Source organism: Labeo rohita, chromosome 11, assembly GCF_022985175.1.
Source record: "Labeo rohita strain BAU-BD-2019 chromosome 11, IGBB_LRoh.1.0, whole genome shotgun sequence".
NCBI lineage: Eukaryota > Metazoa > Chordata > Actinopteri > Cypriniformes > Cyprinidae > Labeo > Labeo rohita.
In genome coordinates this window covers 6,448,626-6,468,911 of record NC_066879.1, presented here as the reverse complement: position 1 = coordinate 6,468,911, position 20,286 = coordinate 6,448,626, and the positions used below count along the sequence as shown (strand labels likewise).

The 20,286-nt window shown below is 33.8% G+C and overlaps 1 protein-coding gene across 5 annotated transcripts in view; it reads left to right on the top strand.

Moving 5' to 3' along the window:
* Positions 1-5,130: 5,130 nt before the first annotated feature.
* Positions 5,131-20,286, top strand: part of ect2 (epithelial cell transforming 2) — a 43,792-nt gene continuing 28,636 nt past the window's right edge. For 3 of the 5 annotated variants that reach the window (XM_051122429.1, XM_051122430.1, XM_051122427.1), the window contains exons 1-12: positions 5,131-5,442; positions 6,503-6,684; positions 6,857-6,936; positions 10,539-10,634; positions 12,564-12,746; positions 14,487-14,576; positions 14,655-14,765; positions 15,366-15,439; positions 17,341-17,471; positions 17,720-17,835; positions 18,151-18,213; positions 20,008-20,230. In XM_051122429.1, the coding sequence (XP_050978386.1) occupies positions 6,552-6,684; positions 6,857-6,936; positions 10,539-10,634; positions 12,564-12,746; positions 14,487-14,576; positions 14,655-14,765; positions 15,366-15,439; positions 17,341-17,471; positions 17,720-17,835; positions 18,151-18,213; positions 20,008-20,230 (1,300 nt within the window). In that variant the 5' untranslated portion in view covers positions 5,131-5,442; positions 6,503-6,551. The remainder of the gene's footprint in view (positions 5,443-6,502; positions 6,685-6,856; positions 6,937-10,538; positions 10,635-12,563; positions 12,747-14,486; positions 14,577-14,654; positions 14,766-15,365; positions 15,440-17,340; positions 17,472-17,719; positions 17,836-18,150; positions 18,214-20,007; positions 20,231-20,286) is intronic. The other 2 variants (XM_051122432.1, XM_051122431.1) reach the window with 1 other exon arrangement.

The following is a 20,286-nucleotide window of genomic DNA, read 5'->3' as shown; positions in this document are numbered from 1 at the left end:
TTTGGAAGTGAACTAATCCTTTAAGGCGTTGACGTTGACTGGTCCTGTAGAGGGCGCAACAGGATAAGAATTCTTGAAGTCCACATTTACGCTGTTTTCAAACTGTTAAAATGACAAATAAACCCTGCACAAGATGTGTGATTATACCATCCGGATGTTTGAAATTGAACGAGAGAATGCATGTTTTAAACAGCTTATTGTACAGGTACGTTAATCGCCGTTCTGTTCTAATGCACTGCTGCATTGCACACATCCACCGTATTTAAGCCTGTGGGTGAGACTTCCGGTTCATTAGCTGCTATAAAGAAATGATAAGAAGAATAACAACGTGTGATAAATGGAAAAACCTGTTTGCACTACAAACCAGTTCGTTCATTTTTAAGATAATGCATTAAAATAATATGGTAATACACACCAATTTGCAATATTTGTGGTAAAAAAATAAGGTGGATAGGCTACAGATAACTCGCAGAACGCATCCACACACAGAATCATTTAGCAGTGTGTAAAATTATTGTCAACACTGTTCTGTGATTTCTGAGTAAAATAGCTTAGAAACTGACAGTTCTAGCATATATTTCTCAGTAACTAAAACGCGCATGGAGCAGACATTGTGCCAGAAATATATTACTGCTATTACTACTACTACTACTACTAAAATGAAACAAACATTATTTTTTAAGGTATAATCACTCAACATTTCTTCCATGTTTAAATTTGAGTAAATTCCCCCTTTGTTTGGCAAAAAAAGGTTTGCTTAATTTTTAATAATTAAAAGATAAATGAAATTAATGTTTTATACCTTCATTTGATAACCAGAACATTTTAAATACACAATAATAATAAATAAATTTGAATAAAATAAGTATGCATTCAAATAATTAGACATGCTAAAACAGAATTTGATAACAATGAAACAAGGTGAGAAAAAAATGTAAATTCTTAGGGCCCTAAACGTCATTTTTGTTAAGACTTTATTAAATTGATGTGAAATTGTATAAGTTTCATGATTTTCATTAATTAGACATGCTTTAATTAATAAAATTTAATCTACGATTAAAAAGGAGTTGAGAAAAATGAAAACGGGAAAAAAACGGAATCCAGAAAAGTTAAAAGGAAAAAAATAAATTTGGAAAAAAATAAAACGGAATTTGGGAAAAAATAATAGGGCCCTACTAATGCATTCATATAAATGTAATCTTTACCTACGTCACGTTTTGGTCAGGGTGCAATATTTTGACAAACTAAAGTTAATAGGTAGTAAAGACTTGTACGAGCAGTATTAATTAAGATATTAGCCTAATATTTCACCTACCTGACCGGAAATGAAAGGTACAAACACAAGTGTTGTCAAGATTCTTGCCCTGGAAATCAGGGTTGCCAGGTTTTCACAACAAAACCCACCCAAACACAGTAGCCCAGTCATGTTTTTTGGGGGGTCCCCAGTAAAAATTGTGTTCCAGAGGGTAAAATATACATTTTGTGGTGGGGTTCCTCTGGTAAAACGAGCATTCCAGGGTTAAATATTACGTTATTGGTGTCGCTTCAGTGAAAGTAGCCCAATCCCGTGGGAAAAATCGCAGACTTGGCAACACTGCTGGAAATCCTGGTTCAGTTTGGCCAACCACAAACGGCTTTTGTTCTTCAGACAGTTTTTGCACTCTTTTCTTGATTTGTTATAACTCTTGGCAGTCTGCAGTATTCTAAATGTTTTTCCCGGTCCGACCAATTAGTACAGCCCAAAACATGACAATAATTGACCATTTTCAGTAGCAGTAATCAGCTAAATATGTGAGTTTCATTCGGTTCCGTGGCATTGTTTACGTTCAGTGCCGCCAATATGGATGATTGATGTCGTGAAAACACTCTATAGCCATGTGGGCAGTGCTGTGTCATATGCCATAACTGCACAAGGTGTTCAAGTCACAGCTCAAGGTTCAGGGTTATTTGTTCATTAATGACATCATCAGTGACTAGTCGACTTGGCTTTCATCACATAAATGTCAACTTTAAATGGCTTCAGTCGTTCAACCCTTAGCGTCAAAGACTAAATCTGAAGAGAAGAATATTTTTGTATTCTTCGCACACAAAAAGTATTCTCATAGCTTCATAACATGATGTCACATGGACTGTTTTATCGATGTCCTTATTACCTTTGGGCCTTGAACATGTCAGTTGCGTTGTTGTGTTGTTGAGCTCCGAAAGCTCTCAGATTTCTTCAAAAATATCTTCTTAGGGTCTTAGCAGTTTGGAACGACATGAGGATGAGTAATTAATGACCGAATTGTCATTTTGGGGTGAGCTATTGCTTTAAGAGTGTGTGTGACATAGCAAAGAGAGAGAGGGCCAGGCAAGATTCACTTGGCTTTGTTCTACAGAGGGTGTCTTTCAAACTTCCCAAAACTCCTGAGGGGCAGCAGGAGAGTAAAGCAGAAGAGAAGGAAAGAGAGTGGAGAGAGCCGGACACAAAGACCCAGAGAGATGTGACAAGCATTGAAACTGAATTTTAAAAAGTGCACTCAAGCTGCCTTCACTTTGTCCTTCGGTTTGGCTTCAGGTGTCTAAAGATTTTGAAGACACCTGGCAGTCTATTTATCATGTGTCGTCGCCCCCCGAAAGCAGGCCGGGCAGAAGAAAGGAGGAGACTTCTGTCAGCGGGAAAGGGGATGCTCTTTTGGATGAGCAGAGGGGAGGCTGAGTCTCATTGCTCGGTTTCAAAGGAAGTTAATGGGGCGACATAATATCAGGATGGTGCAGGATGATGGGTTTTATTTTTTATAACGTAGTTTTAGGACAAGTGCGTTCAGATTTAAGATGTGAATGAATGAGAACCAAAGAAACTACATTTCATAATTTAATCATGCATTCATTTGTTCAATAAAACATTGACTTTATTTAGTTTGATTCACACCTTATCAAAATGCACTGTGGTAATCATAGTTTCCATTAAAATACTATTATTACAACAGTAGCTACTAAAACCATAAGAAATTATTATGAGGTTTTCAAAAAGAAGCATAAGTTGTATATAATATAATATGGTATTATATATATATATATATACACACTACCGTTCAAAAGTTTGGGGTCAGTACATTTTTATTGTTTCTTTTCTTTCTTTCTTTCTTTTTTTTTTTTTTTTTTAAGAAATTAATACTTTTATTCACCAAGGATGTATTAAGTTAATAATTAAAAGTTTATTAAAAGTTAATAATAAATAATTTACATTGTTATAAGTTATAAAATATTTATATTTTTAATAAACACTGTACTTTTTAAACTTGTTATTCATGAAAGAATCCTGAAAAAAAAAAAAAAATCACAGGTTCCAAAAAATATTTGGCAGCACAACTGTTGATATTATCCAACATTGATCCTTCTAATAATAAATCCGCATATTAAAATGATTTCTGAAGGATCATGTGACACTTAAGACTGGAGTAACAGCTGATAAAAATTCAGCTTTTCATCACAGGAATAAATTCTATTTTAAAGTATGTTAAAATAAAAAACATTATTTTATATTGTAAAAACATTTTGCAATATTACTGTTTTTTTTTCTATATTTTTAATCAAATAAATGCAGCCTTGATGAGCATAAGAGACTTCTTTAAAGACTATTACAAGTCCTACTGACCCCAAACTTTTGAACGGTGGTGTATATATATATATATATATATGTGTATATATATATATAAATATATATTTATATATTATATATATATATTACTAATGCATCTATACTTGAAAGTCCTCTATTATATTAAGTTATATCATATTAAAGTATATTGTATTATATATATAATATAATATGGTATTATATATATATATATATATTACTACAACAGTTGTTACTACTATAAAACCATAGGAAAATGTTTCAACTGCAGAGGCGTAAGTTTATAATATAATATAAATTATACTACTAATGCTTTTTCATTTTGAAAGTCAATTAAGCATTATATTATATTATATAGTTTTTTATTTAAAACAAAAAAATATATATATATTACTATATATAGTAATATTATATATTACTATATATTACTATAGTTGTTACTATTATAAAAACTCAAATGTTTCCAATGTAGAAGCACAAGTTTAATATTATATAATATAATATAATAACATATTATAATACTTACGCTTTTAGACTTGAAAATCCATTAAGCATATTATTGTTATATTGTATTATATTATATTAAATTACACATATTGTATATATTACTACAACAGTTGTTACTACTATAAAACCACAGGAAAATGTTTCAATTGCAGAGGCATAAGTTAATTTATATTATATAGTTTTTTATTTAATATATATATATATATATATATATATATATATATTACTATAGTTGTTACTATTATAAAAACATAAGAAATTATGTTTCAAATGTAGAAGCACAAGTTTAATATAATATAATATAATATAATATAATATAATATAATATAATATAATATAATATAATATCATAATAAATTATAATACTTATGCTTTTAGACTTGAAAATCCATTAAGCATATTATTGTTATATTGTATTATATTATATTAAATTACATTATATTATATTTTTATTTTAATATATGTATATTACTATAGATGTTAATATTATAAAACCATAAGAAATTGTTTCAAGTGTAGAATCATATAATATAATATAATATAATATAATATAATATAATATAATAAATTACAATACTAATGCTTTAACACTTAAAATCTATTATGAAGCATTGTTATATTATATTATATTATATTATATTATATTACAATTACACTATTTGCAGTAATTGCATTTCGATGGAAAATATAATTAACGTAACGGTTGTAGGGATGAACAATAGGTTTTATTATTTTATTTGTTAAACATTTTCATTTAGTTTGCTTGAATTTTTCTATGGATATTTTATGAGTTGCACTGCAGTATTGTGTTTACATCAGTGACTTGTGTTTTAATCATACCGCTAAATACAGTTTATTCAGAACTTCTTGTGTCATTCATTCAAGACACGGCCGCTGACCCTTCAGCGTGCATCGCCGTTTGAATTCAACAACCAATCAGAGGCATCGCCTCAGAACTTCCGCCAAGCTCTTCACTCTCAGCCAATCGGCGTTGGGCTCTCATGTTTGCTTGCTTTTTTGAATTCAGGGAGTGAGTTGAACAGAGCCACCTATCAAATGAGCGTATACAATGGGCTTAAAATCGCAACAAAACTTATTTTCGTAACTTAATCTTTTTGTTTTGCACTTTAGATGAACTTTGCGTGTCATTGCGAGGACAGCGGTGTTTACGTGCGTACGCTTTAGTTTTAATCAATAGTTCGGCTAACATAAACTCGGAGTGCCTCAGCTGGTTCAGCAGCCAGCTGAACTCTAAGTGTTTCTTCATTCATCAAAACCGTTCCAGCACATATCTGAACTTCTCCAACTTTTAGACGGTAAGTTTGCATCATACATGTGGTTAAATCTAAATACAAGACAACGCTAGAATGTATTTCTTTTGTTTAGATATTAGTTAGCAATTGGGCTAGCGCATGTCATTGAAGTGCATTTCAGCTGCCAATCAGCTGTCACAGCATTGCTTTCTAAAAACCTGACAGATCTTTACAATATGTGGTACTTTATTTCATACCTGTTAAAATGTACACTACCGTTCAAAAGTTTGGGGTCAGTACATTTTTATTGTTTCTTTTTTTTTTTTTTAAGAAATTACTACTTTTATTCACCAAGGATGTATTAAGTTAATAATTAAAAATTTATTAAAAGTTAATAATAAATAATTTACATTGTTATAAAATATTTATATTTTGAATAAACACTGTACTTTTTAAATTTGTTATTCATGAAAGAATCCTGAAAAAAAAAAAAAAAAAAAATCACAGGTTCCAAAAAATATTTGGCAGCACAACTGTTGATATTATCCAACTTTGATCATTTTAATAATAAATCCGCATATTAGAATGATTTCTGAAGGATCATGTGACACTTAAGACTGGAGTAACAGCTGATAAAAATTCAGCTTTTCATCACAGGAATAAATTCTATTTTAAAGTATGATAAAATAAAAAAACATTATTTTATATTGTAAAAACATTTTGCAATATTACTGTTTTTTTTCTATATTTTTAATCAAATAAATGCAGCCTTGATGAGCATAAGAGACTTCTTTAAAGACTATCACAAGTCTTACTGACCCCAAACTTTTGAACGGTAGTGTACATTCTAATACAAATATATAGACATATTTAATATTCTGCTTCTCTGCAACAGCTTTTTATCAATGTAATATTGCATTCAGATTAAATAACGTTACTTACTACATTTATGCAGCTGGACAGTGTTTTTTATTTTTTTTAAGGATTTTAAGAAGTTATTCATTTTAGTTTGGATTTGTATTGATTCTCTCCTCCCTTTAACCTTCATTCTCTGCTAGAAACTCAGCTGTTTGTCTCTTATTTTTGTGCCGCCCTTGTTCACTCCTTTCTCTCTGGCCTCCAGTTTTTGATATTCTGGACAGGACTGGGTCGCCACCCCTTGTCACAGCGCCATGGCTGACAGCAGCATAGTTACTTTAGGGCCGGGCCGCAGCCTGCTGGTGGACTCCTCCGTATACGACTCCCGGATGGCCGAGACCTCAAAGGAGCAATTTTTCATGGGTCTACACGCAGACGAGACAGAGGGTAAGTGAACCGCCCTCCGTCTCGATCAACCTTATATCCACTGACATTTCTGTAGGGTGGACGGTTTTACTGAGCACAAACATAACAAAAGAGGTTATTTTCTTCCACTCAATTTTGTCTATTTCCATAGAGATTCACCTTTGCCTGTGGTCTTTTGTAACCCTTTTTTCAGACGCATTGCCCAGAGTTGAGACCAGAGTGGTGTTGGTGGGGGAGGCCGGCAACATGGCAGAACTTGAGAAAGCTCTTCAGGTACTGAAGAAGAGATTTGACCTTTTCATATAGATTGTTTTCACTGAGGCAAGATGAGCTACATTAATGAGAGAAAATAATAAATCAGACGTTTCTATAAAAATTCCAAGTTCAATGTGAGTTCAGTTGGAGATGAAAAGTTTCTATATCTTCTAATCTGATTAGGAGTAATCGGTTCGCTGACAGGAAGTCATTTTGCGTTGGCCAGCTTGGTGCCTAGTACACAAAAGATAAACATGAAATCCTTCCATTTGCTGAACTAAAACTATTTTTTACCTGAATTTTAAGGTTGATCTGGAGTATTTCTATGTCTGCTTGCTTGTATGTTCCTGAAATTAGGAATTAAATTAAATCTGAAATTAAAATAGTAGTTTAAATTCTGATATGCTTGTGTCTTGGGCCAATTAGAGTTTACCTGAGCAACAAATGTATTGGCAGTGACATGTTTACATGTATACTAGTGTTTAAAAGTTTTGGGGTCAGTACAAGTTTTAAAATGTTTCTTGAAGAGGCTGCATTTATTTAATCAAAAATACAGTGAAAACATAACTCTGAAATGATACATTAAAAAGCAAATGCAATTTATATAATTCAGAAGTCATTCTAATATACCGATTTGGTGATTTCTTCTTCTTATCAGTGTTCATATTTCAAAAAAACGAGTTGGAGTAGAAATATAATTATGTAATTGTAAAGTTAACTCATAAATTATAACTTTGTGTAATTTAAATTAGGGCTGCACAATTAGGACAAATTGTCTATTGCCTTAAAATTGTAATTGCGATTATTAATTACGATTATCACAATTTACATTGAATGATGTTTTGAATAACTTTATACCACTGTTTAAGCAAGTGCATGCCATATTTTTATATATGGTTTTGTTTTTAAATATAAAAAATGTAAAAATTAAAACAATAAAAAAAAAACCCTTAAGATAACCTGCAGGAAAAATACACACACTCTCTCTCTCTCTCACACACCCACCCACACCACATCTTAAGAATATAGTATATATCTATATATATCTATAACGATTACATAATTGTGGTATCTGTAATTGTAATCATGATTAGAAATTCGATTAATTGTACAGCCCTAACTGAAATGTTTGTGTACAAATCTGTTTTTATTCATTTCCATGAATCATGTTTTTATTGTTTTATGTTAATTAGCTGTATTTAATTATTTAATCAAAACAACCCAACTGCAGTTTAAATGATGTTACTTGGAATGCAGAATAAAAAAACACGATTTTTGAAATTTTTTGAAGTTATATTTATAAATTTTTTTACTTCTATTTTTTTTTCTGAATTATTTAATGAATTGGAAGTTAAAAAAGAATAACTTTTGTTACAATGTTTACTGTTACTTTTGATCAATTTAATGCATGCTTGCTTTTCTTTTATTCCAAAAAAGTCTTACTGACCCCAGAATTTACAGTAATATATTTATTTTAGCAGATGCTATCGCACCTTCTAATGGTGGGTAAATTATAATGAAAAATATTTCCATATGTGCCTACGACGGAATGGAATTTTGCTATTTTTTTATTTTTTCCTCAAGCAGCGATAAGTCACAATCAGGCTCCTATTAAGATGAAATGCCACCTATAACAAAAATACTGATAGTGAATCTCATAGTGATTTTCCTCATATTTTACTTTACTTATCACTGGTGTTCTTTTTATTATGCTTTCTATATGTTTTATTAGGGCTGGTTATTGACACAAATTTCACAATTTGGTTTTCACAAGCTTGTGATTTGATTACGATTTCATTCCAATTTGACTCAATATTGATTATTTTGAATATTTATCAGGTATAGTACACTGCAATTTTTCTCAAGGGAAAACAAATCTTAACTAATACTGTAAATTATACATAAGAGTCAGCTGGAACCGCATTACTTTATTAGGGGTTAAAATTAACTGATTTGTATAAAAATCACACTCGGAGTTTAATAGTAAAGTTATAATTTTTGACAGAGGTCTGTCACTCCACATTAAACAGCGCCAAAATGGTATTTGTTTGAATATTGTAATGAAACAGACAGAATTTAAAGGGGTTATCGGATGCTAAGTTCACTTTTACATGTTGTTTGAACATTAATGTGTGTTGGCAGTGAATGTACAAATCCTATAATGATAAAAATCCATGCAGTGGTTTTTAATTAATCTCTAAAAATAATATTCCCTGGCGTCACACCCACAGAGGCCGCTCCCACAATAGTTGATTGACATGAGCGTCTTATCTCAGATCAGTTGTAACAGTCCAACCTCCATTGTTTTGATGCCGGAGCAGGGGATGTAAGTTAGACAAGAACTGAGCGATTGAGGTGTTGTGTTGCTGGATGTAATAATGAACATAGTGGTCGTCATTTACTCCCGACATCTGAGCTGCTGATGATGCAGTGGATTACGTTTTTTTGTGAATGGAATGCACCTTCCGATCTACATATATCCGTCTATGTTCGTGCGAATCATTCGTGATCCAGCTTCACTTACAGCAGAAGTGAGTATAAGGGTTTTTTATGAATCTTTACGATCGCCTTTCCTAATAAATTGCTAGTTAGCAAGTTTAGCGGCTAAAGTAAACAGGCTCCTCACTCCACAGAGAGAAGAGAGGGGCGGGGCAAGCAGAGCTCATTAACATTTAAAGCAACCTCGACCAGAATAGGATGATTTTTGCAGAGCTGATTTTGGCAAGGTAAAAAGGGTGTTGTTTTACACAACCATTGAGAATTTTTAACCAAAGTATATTATAGACTTTTTATTAAGACCCTAAAGAATCATATCAACTTGTGGAAAATGGGCACCCAATGACCCCTTTAAAATATGAGACTTTGTTTTATATCAAAAGTAGAAAAGCACAAAGCTTATTGCAATTTATTGGATATGAGGCACACCACAATGCTCTGTTCATTATATGAAATCAGGCTAGACTAATCGATTCTTGGGATTTAAGAATCAATGTTTTGTAAAAAATGAGAGTCAATTAAATTCAAGAAGTCTATTTTTTTTTTTAAACCCAGCCCTATTGTTTTGAGGTGTTTGAGTGCAAAATTTGGCCAAGTGTGTCAGCAGCTTGCAGGGCAGTGTTCTCTCTCATTCTGAACCAGATTCATTGCTGATGAACATTTTACTGTACATTCTTACACTGACATGTGGTATGTTGCGGCTGGGAGTTAACAGGTGAAAGGTTATGAATGTTCCTTCATTTTCTCTGACGGTTGTGTTTTGAATGAACACAGTTCAATGTTGGGACATTTAGGCTCAGAGCTTGATAAATGAGGTTAAATGTGTGCGGATTCAGGATGAAAACTTCTCATGTAGTGCTTGGGGGAGGAAGGGGATGTTCCTGAAAGTCTCCTCTCTTTGCCCTTGACATGATGTGAGAAGACTTCAGATGTAGCTACTTCTCTTAGTAATCTATTTTCCCTGCCCTTACGCAACTTATTAATGTAGCAGAACTTCCTCCTGGACTTTTCTTGACATTTGTTTGAAGTTCTCATCTCGGCTCTGACAGATTGTAAGGCCCTCCTGCCTGGGAAATTTATCAGCTTTGGGTTGCCAGGTTGACGTCAATTCTTCATTTTTACAGGCCATCACTATAATGGAAGTCCCGGTGGTAAAGATTAAAGAAGGGCAGCCGGGCACAGAGGCGCGTGAGAAATTGATAAAATCTATAGTCAATATGGTACGTCTCGGCACCCGGAATCTTTGCATGCTTGAGAGCACCGGGGGATTTGTGGCATGGTGTTTTAAGGGGGGATTCGCTGTGGCACTGCGCTGTTTAATATCAAACTCACTCACACGGTGGTCTGGACTAAGTTCTAACACTGTGATCTAACAACTTGTTCTGTGTTTGTTCAGCAGGTGGTCTTTAATCCATTGAATTAAGAATTAATTCAATCAATTATGTAATCAACCCTTTGGTGATTAACCCCTGTTTTAGTTACATGTTTAATTTTTTTTCTTTTAATCTTTATTTTCGCATTCAGGTAAGTCACAGAATATTAATTTCTGAAAGCGAATCCCAAATGACTAGAATAATGGAAATTTCTTCACTAACAGATCTCCCTTCAGTTCCCTTAAAAGCTTAATGGGCTGTTCACAGTGGACATGTTCTTTTGTACGCTCACCTGGGATACATTTATTTGAATAAAACACAGTTAAAAAGTAATGGTGTGGTATAATATTACTACACTACCAGTCAAAAGGTTTTGAACAGTAAGATTTTTAATGTTTTTTAAAGTCTCTTCTGCTCACCAAGCCTGCATGTATTTGATCCAAAATACCGCAAAAACAGTAAAAAAAAAAACAGGAAATATTTTTACTATTAATAATAAGTGTATTTGAATATATTTTAAATAATTTATTCCTGTGGTTTCAACGCTGAATTTTTAGCATCATTACTCCAGTCACATGAAATCATTCATCACACTTCAGAAATCATTCTAATATTCTGATTAGCTGCTCAAAAACATGTATTATTATTATTATTATTATTATTATTATTATTATTACTATTATTATTATTATTATTATGTTGAAAACAGCTGAGTAGTTTTTTTTTCTGGTTACTTGATGAATAGAAAATTTAGAAGAACAACATTTTTCTGAACTAGAAATCTTTTGTAGCATTATTAATGTTTATCATCACTTTTGATCAGTTTAAAGCATCCTTGCTAAATAAAAATATTAATTTCAATGATTTCTTTCCCCCCAAAATTAAACTGATTACAGTGTTACAAAAGCTTTTTATTTCAGATAAATGGTGATCTTTGGATCTCTCTGTTCATCAAAGAATCCTGAAAATGAATGTTTTAAATATTGGTGATAATATTAATAATAACAATTTTATTTCTTGAACGAAAAATCAGCATATTAGATTGATTTCTGAAGGATCATGTGACACTGAATGCTGGAGTGATGATGCTGAAAATGTAGCTTTGATCACAGGAATAAATTACATTTTATATATTCAAAATATATTCAAATAGAAAGCAGTTATTTTGAATGGTAAAAATATTTCTGTACTTTGCATCAAATAAATACAGGCTTGGTGAGCAGAAGAGAAGATTTTTAAAAACATAAAAAATCTTACTGTTCAAAAACTTGACTGGTAATGTATCATTTAAAAATTGTCACATGATCCTTTAGAAATCATTCCTACAGAACAATGTATTTGAAAGAGAAATCTTTTGTAATGTCTTTACTGTCATATTTGATCAATTTAATGTGTCCTTAAGTATTAATTTCTTTAGTATTTAAATATAAATTAAATAAAATGTAAAACATTTTAAATTAAATGTATGTAAAATTACCTAATTAATAATTATCCTATATAGCCCGACTTAATGTGCATTCTGTTATATGCTATAACATCTAATTGTCCTGTGTGAACCGCCTTTGACACTTGTGTTTGTAACCACTAAATCTACATTTGACAAATGACTGCTGTCTGTCTTCAGTGTGTCATCTGTCAGAACACCTTAACATCTTAAAGAAGGGATCTCTCTGGAATGAAGAAATTCTGATCACAATCCAGCTAATGTGTTTATTGGTCTTGTTTTCTCAATGTCAAGTTCATTTCAGTTACAAATTTCCTCTTTGTCGCTGTTAGGATATAAACACCCCCTGTATCAAGACTGACAATGTCAGAGATTTTGGTGACGGCGAGAACTGCGAGTTCGAGACTGTGTTTGTGTTGAAAGACTTCCAGGCTCCCGAGTACAGCTTCCTGTACAAGAATGACAACCGTATCCTGGGGCCTCCTGCCGTGATGCACTGCGCCAGCAAGGGAGAGGTAAGACCTGAAATAAAACAACACAAGCACACGCAGAATCACAGCCATCTCGTGGGTTTTTTTTTTTCTCCCTGAGGTGGTGAAATAGTTTGATACTACTATGCCGTCACGGGTTGAGTAAAAGCTTGTTGAAATAAAGTTGTTCTTCCAACTGAAACAGATTCGTAAGCAGCTTTGATTGCTCCTGTAAAGCCTGAAAAATGTTGCTGGCTTATCAGAGTGTACGCAGGAGTGTCTGCTTGACTCCCTCAGATATTCCAAAGTGAAATGAACACTTGGCTGGCCAGCAATCGCTTCCGGACAGAAAGATTAAGTCTGACGAACACTAGAATATAGATACGACTACAACACTCCACTCCAGTGAGAAATGAAGGCTTGTCTTGTTGTTAAATCTTGTGGTGCACAGCTTAGCTGCCACTGTACACACCACATAGTCGTGCCCTCTGAGAAGTCACGCATGTTATTCATGCATGCATAAACGCGCACGCAATACACACACATATATATGTGCAATTAAATTTGTATTTTTTATGTACATAATTTGTACATAATAAAATACATGTTGTATTTTTACATAATTTTTATTTATACATATATTCATATAAAATGTATAATAAAAATATATATTGTTTAAATTGTAAAAAATACAAATAATTTATTCATATACAGTACATAAGAAATATTTGACTGGACCACAAAACCAGTCATAAGGGTCTTTTTGATTTATAATTCATATTACTAATTAAAAATTAAGTTTTGATATATTTACGGTAGGAAATTTACAAAATATCTTCATGGAACATGATCTTTACTTAAAGGAACACTCCACTATTTTTGAAAATAGGCTCATTTTCCAACTCCCCCGAATCCATTCAGCCGATCTCTGGGTCTGGCGGTAGCACTTTTAGCATAGTTTAAGCGTAGATTATTGAATCTGATTTGACCGTTAGAATCTCCCTCAAAAATGGGGACTGATATTAGGGCACTGACATCACCAAGATGAGGAACACTGAGATGAGGAAGATCGTTTAAGTGAGCAGCTACAGTACTTCAGATTTTTTCAAATATATTTAAAAATGTCTGTCTCAAGTGTCTTCAGTGGCACATTATTCTTAAAAAAAAATCATATATCTAATATGCTAAACTGGTGCTCAAATTGGGCTCAAATTGGTGCTCAAATAGTACCTCATTTATTAATAATGGTTCAGTGTTGTTTTTATTGGTAATATTTTTGTCAAAACAGTGATTTCACTTTTTTCAGGATTCTTTCCTGAATAAACAGTTCATTGCATTTATTTTAATTGTTTTTTATTATTATTATTATTATTAAAATGTAATATTAAAAATAAAAAAAACACAAACTCTCTTTCAGTATTGATAGTAATAATAATAATGTGTTTCGTGAACACCAAATCAGCATATTAGAATGATTTCTGAAGGGTCATGTGACACTGAAGACTGGAGTAATGATTCTGAAAATGCAGCTTTGCCTTTACAAGTATAAATTGCATGTTAATATATATTAAAATAAAAAAGTTGTAATAATACCTTACAATATTACAGTTTTTACTGTATATTTGATCAGATAAATGCAAATTTTAAGATTGATAAACCTCCATGTGGCATAGTCTTGATCTGATGCTTTTTTCAGTCTGTTTTTAGTGTGCATTCTCAGATTTGAGTTCAGATTTGGCGCATATTAATGATATATTCCATCCTTCTCCGTGTCCTCGTCCGCAGCCTCTGCCGTTCTCCTCCAGACCTCTCTTCTCCATGACAATGCTCAACTTATCTCTCTGCTTCACCGGATTCCGTAAAAAAGATGAAGTGGTGAGTTCTGCATGCCCACTCATCTGACTCATCATTTGCTTTGGACTGTTTGCTTTAATTAACTCTGCTTTTCTTCAGGTTACCCTGGTAAATCTCGTCCATCACATGGGTGGCACCATCAGAAAAGACTTTGACAGCGCTAAAGTCACACACCTCATCGCCCGTTCAACACATGGTGAAAAGTACAGGGTATGCATCCACTGTATCCACACATACATAAATATATTCCTTCCGCTGGATGATTTGTGTGTATAGTGAATCAGCAGGGAAATAAACAAAACAAAACACATTTTCAGTTTTGAAATCATTTCTGACTCATCGTGCTGTAGTGGTACTGTCTATGATTGCTGCCGCATATGAAATCAAATCACTTAGTCACTCTACCATATACACGAGTGTAAAAGATGAGCCAGAAACTTGCTGTGTGGTCTACAGAAAAGTAAAATGTATACATGAAAATATAAAAGACAGTATATTTGCATACAATACATGTTATAAAAATGACAAATAACTTTTGTCTTTTGGTCAGTGATGGCTATTTCCTGATGGTTTCCTCAAACCCAGGTGTGCTCTTCGTAACGGGGTCTACTGTCTGCAGTTGACGTGTCTGTGTTATTTAGAGAGGGTTTGATTAAAACAGTTCTCATGTATCTCTCTTCACAGCGTGCAGAATTGGGCTGAATCATTCATTAGTCTCATGCATAATGCATATATCAGGCATTGGTGAGGGGGATCTCTTCCCTCCAGATGCTATTCACTGCTTTTTCTCTCTTCTTTTTTTATTTTTAGTTGGCGGTGTGCATGGGCACACCCATCCTCACCCCTGAGTGGATACACAAGGCATGGGAGCACAAAGATGACATGTAAGATTGTGTGTGTGAGGCATAAAACTACCCCTTGCGTCAATCACTGTGTGAGTGTAGAGGAGTAAAAACTGTGAATGATGAGGCTGAAATGTCTAGCCACTGGTGCGCACACCAAACGCGCCCTCCCTGCTTCCATATTAAAAGTGGTTTCCACTGCACTTGGGTTTTGACATTTTCCACACATGTATTGAACACTGAGCCTGACCTTTCACATTAATGACCTGCCACTGTTGGCTGGATGTTGACTGAAGGGATTTTTTTTCTTGTCATTCTCCATTGTTCATTCTCGTCCCCTCTGCACCCGCGAGACTTAATAGAGACAGACTTAAAGTCAATTTGAAATCAAAATTGTCCTTGTAACGTCCTTGTTTCTGGACTTATTGTGCAGGATGCACAAAAAAATTGTAATCTTTCATCAAAATGCAATTTGCTCTTCCTCTGAAATGACTTCCCTTTTAACATTGCGAGGGCTGGTGGTTATTTTTGACCAAAAACAGGGTTTCTGCACATCTTATGTCTTAATTCACCCTTCCACAAACAAAAGGAAAAGTTCACTTCCAGAATAAAAAATTCCTGATAATTTACTCACCCCCATGTCATCCAAGATGTCCATGTCTTTTGCTCTTTAGTCGCAAAGATGTACTAAAGAAATGTAGGCGGAAGTACAGACCCAGTGTTTACAAAGCGAACATGCAAAGAAAGTCAAACGCCCTTTACAATAAGCCATTTAAATAAGATAAAACGATGTCGGACAATTTTGAAGTTGGAGAAAAAATGTTTTGTTTTGTTGTTTTTTTTTTTTTGCCGCCGTTCCCAATCTTTTTGAACTAAAGTACACAGACGAAGAACTAACCGCACGTGATCTTTCCATCCATTTCCATTGTATTACATAATGCGTTAAGACGTACACGCGCATCCCAGAGCTGGTGCAAGACGAGCATTTGTGGTTAAAAAGTATATACATAAATCTTAATTTGTGTTCTGAAAATTAATGAAGGTCTTACGGGTTTGAAACTATATGAGGTTGAGTAATTAGTGACAGAATTTGCATTTTTGGGTGAACTATCCCTTTAAACTATCCCTTTATAAAGGCTGCAGAAACCCTGAAAAAGCCAGATATCTATTTGGTTGTGGTTTTATCCCAGGATATTTTAAATGGGAACCCCAGTAGTCTGCAATAGAGTTCTAGAGCAGTCGTCCTCAACTGTGGGGCCTCAGCAAACTTCCATAGAGGCCCCAATAAGTCTTAAAATTAGTTATAATTTTTGTTTTTTAATTATTATTATTACAACAAATGTACCAAAGCTACATAATAGTAGGGCCTTTTAAATGTTGTCTTGGACAAAGGCAGAACCATTTTCTAGGGGTCCACCGTAAGTTTTATAAATGCTTGTGCATCGAACATCGGTAGAGAAAATTGACTAATATTAATATAATGCTTTATGAATCTATGCAGTATAACTGCGTCTATAAACATGAAAATATATAGTTGCCTTTAGATATCGCGATGCGGCTCTCTCCCAAGGGTTTCATAATTTGGGGGGCTTTTAAATTTTTATTATTAACAATAACACTAAATAATACATTTTAAATAAGAATAGTCAGGATGTTCTCATGGCTTTCATCTTTAGTGTCCTGGTCCAGCTCTGTCTTGATTATAATGTAGAATGCCCATTTTCATAATCTGATGCATTTCCAAGCTAAATAAGATGTTATTGTAGAAGTAAAATGAGTTGAAGTGCTGTTTCATGTTGACCTTAAAGGTTAATTGTCTACGGCCTGTAACACACGTTGTTGTTCAAATAGAATGTAATTATTTTTAACAGTAAGAATTTTTTTGTGGCATATATTGGTCTTGTGCTGTGTCTGATGTTTTTAATTTTAATTTTTTGCTTTAGTAATTTCCATGCAAGCAACGAGGAGTTCCGCACAGAGTTTAAAGTCCCTCCATTCCAGGACTGCGTGCTGAGCTTTCTGGGCTTCTCTGAAGAGGAGAAAACCAACATGGAGGAAAGGACGCAGAAACACGGTACTGAACTCTCATGCATCAGTGTCCTTTCTGAAGCAACTCTGAAACGTTTCTTGTGTTGAAATGTCAAAACCTCAGCTCAAATAATTCTCGATTAACCAAAGCCTTTCATTCAGATGCATCTGAGATGTTGACCCCAGGATGTACTTCTGCATTTTATTGCTATAACTTCTCTGTTAAAGCAAATGACCCCTGACTTCTGCTTGAGGGGGATTTTTACAGGCGCTTGTACTGCTTGTTTTGTCTAGGTGGACGGGTCCAGGCGGTGGGTGATGAAAGGTGCACCCACTTGGTGGTTGAGGAGAACTCCATTAAAGAACTGCCCTTTACTCCCTCCAAAAGACTCTATGTAGTCAAACAGGAGGTATGAACTTGACTTACAGCCTCACAAGCACACACGCAGAAGCGCACACACTGGGCTTCGTGTGGGTCCTTAATAATAGTGTTTAAAAATAACACTGTGTTATTTTACACTGCTTCCTCTCTGTTTTCCGTTATCTAGTAGGTTATGAGGAGTGGGAGTCTTTTTTTGGCACACGTCAGGAGTTTTAGTAGCTCGGTTATGATCATAAATGCATCAGTATTTATTTAAAGGTGTTAATAAAGGGTTCAGTGGAGGTGTTTTAAATGAATGCATCTTAATTTCTCTTTTTATTTCTCATTCTTTGTCTTTCTGTAGTGGTTTTGGGGCAGTATACAAATGGACGCCCGTGCTGGGGAAACCATGTACTCTTACGAAAAGGTGAGGAAACAAGGAAAATGATACGGTTTCAGGTACTTAAAAAAAAAAAAAAAAAAAAAAAAAAAAAAAAAGTAATTTAATTGATAAGCCACACTACCCACAGTGCTTTAGTGATATATCCATATAATCGTTGTTACTCTGTGGGAAATGGGAATTGCGGCTAAACTAAACTAAGTACTTTTGAGTCTTTTGCTCCTGTTTTTTCAAATATTCTTTTTTCTTTTTAAATGTTTTGATTCATTTAGGCTTTTTAAATTAAAAAGCTATGAAAGCCTGTTTCCGCCACTGAATAAAAAAACAGTTATTGCAACTAGGGGTTGACTGATATGTTTTTCAGGACTGATACCGATTATTACAGATCAAGTGGGCCAGGGGTGTCCAAACTCGGTCCTGAAGGGCTGGTGTCCTGCAGAGTTTAGCTCCAAACTGGCAGGAAGTTTCTAGTATGCCTAGTAAGAGCTTGATTAGCTGGTTCAGGTGTGTCTAATTGGAGTTGGAGCTAAACTCTGTAGGACATCAGTTTGGTGTTTTCAAACTCCAGGACTGAGTTTGGGCACCCCTAAAGTAGACATATAACCGATATTTTGAACCGATATATGTCCGGTGTAAAAATGAAAATTAATATCAAAATTAAGAATAACAAGGGTTTTGACAAAAACTTTCTTTAAATGCTTTTAAATGATTTTATTGGCAAATTGGTTTTGCAAATGTCCTATACCAGTAACCTTAAAAATGTTTATTATCTGTGCCGATAATCGGTTGACCCCAATTGCAATTTATTTCTCAATTCTGTCTTTTTTTGCGCAATTGCAAGGTTACATCTAGCAATTCTGTCTTTTTTCCTCAGAATTGCGTGACAAACTCGCAATTTTGACTTTTTTTTTTTTTTTTCTCAGAATTGTAAAATATAAACTTGCAATTGCAAGTTAAGAATTGTGAGATATAAAGGTATTCTAAGAAAATCTGTCTTTTTTCCCCCTCAAAACTAGACTTTATAACTCAAAATTGCATGTTTATATCTCCCAATTCTGAGAAAAAAAAGTCAGAATTGTGAGTTTTTGTCTTGCATTTTTTTTTTTTTTTTTTTTTTTTTTTTGTCTTGCGTGATAATCTTACTTTATTTCTCTCAGTTGTACGTTTATATCATGCAATTCTGAGAAAAGCAGTCAAACTCGCTAGTTTGTATCTCAATTTTGAGAAATAAGTCAGAATTGCGAGAAACTCACCATTACCTTTTTTTATTTTATTTTAATTTAGTGGCGGAAATGGGCTTTCATAAAAAGCAGATTATATTTTAAAACCTTTAAAACAACACACTTTTTTCTGCATAATATCTTGTGTAAAACATTTCAGCATAATAATGCTAAAAAAAGAAATTATGGATCTGATTTCTTAAGTATCTCATGATGCACTTCATAAAAGGCATAGTTCGCTTAAAATTATTATTATTATTATTATTTTTTTTTTTCATTTTTCTCATCCTCCACTCATTCCAAACTTGAATAAGTATCTTTCTTCTGTATAGCATAGAAGATATTTTGATTGGTAACCCAACAGTTGGTGGTAGCCATTGTCTTCCATAGTACATAATTCAAAATATCTTTTGTGTCCAACAGAAGAAAGAAACTCATGTTTAGAGTGATATAGAGAAGAGAATAAAAGTTGTCAAATTGTTTGTCCTCTATGTATTTGTCTTCAAAATTGTGGTCAGGTTTAATAAAGAATTGTAATTGATTTTACAGCTTCCTAAAAAGCAGTACACTCATATCTGTTGTCACTGTGTCTTCCTCTCAGCCGGAGAGTCCTGCGATGAAGAAGGCTGTGTCTCTGCTGTCTCTCACGACACCCAACAGCGGCAGGAAACGTCGGCGTCTTAGAGAAACGTTGGCTCAGCTCACCAAGGAGACAGAGATTTCTCCCTTCCCACCGCGCAAGAGACCCTCGGCTGAACACTCACTCTCCATGGGCTCCCTGCTGGACATCTCCAACACACCTGACACCTGCAAATCCAGTGGAGGTGAATGATCTGATATGCTGTGACTAGCAACCAAATAATATAGCACTCCCCCTGTC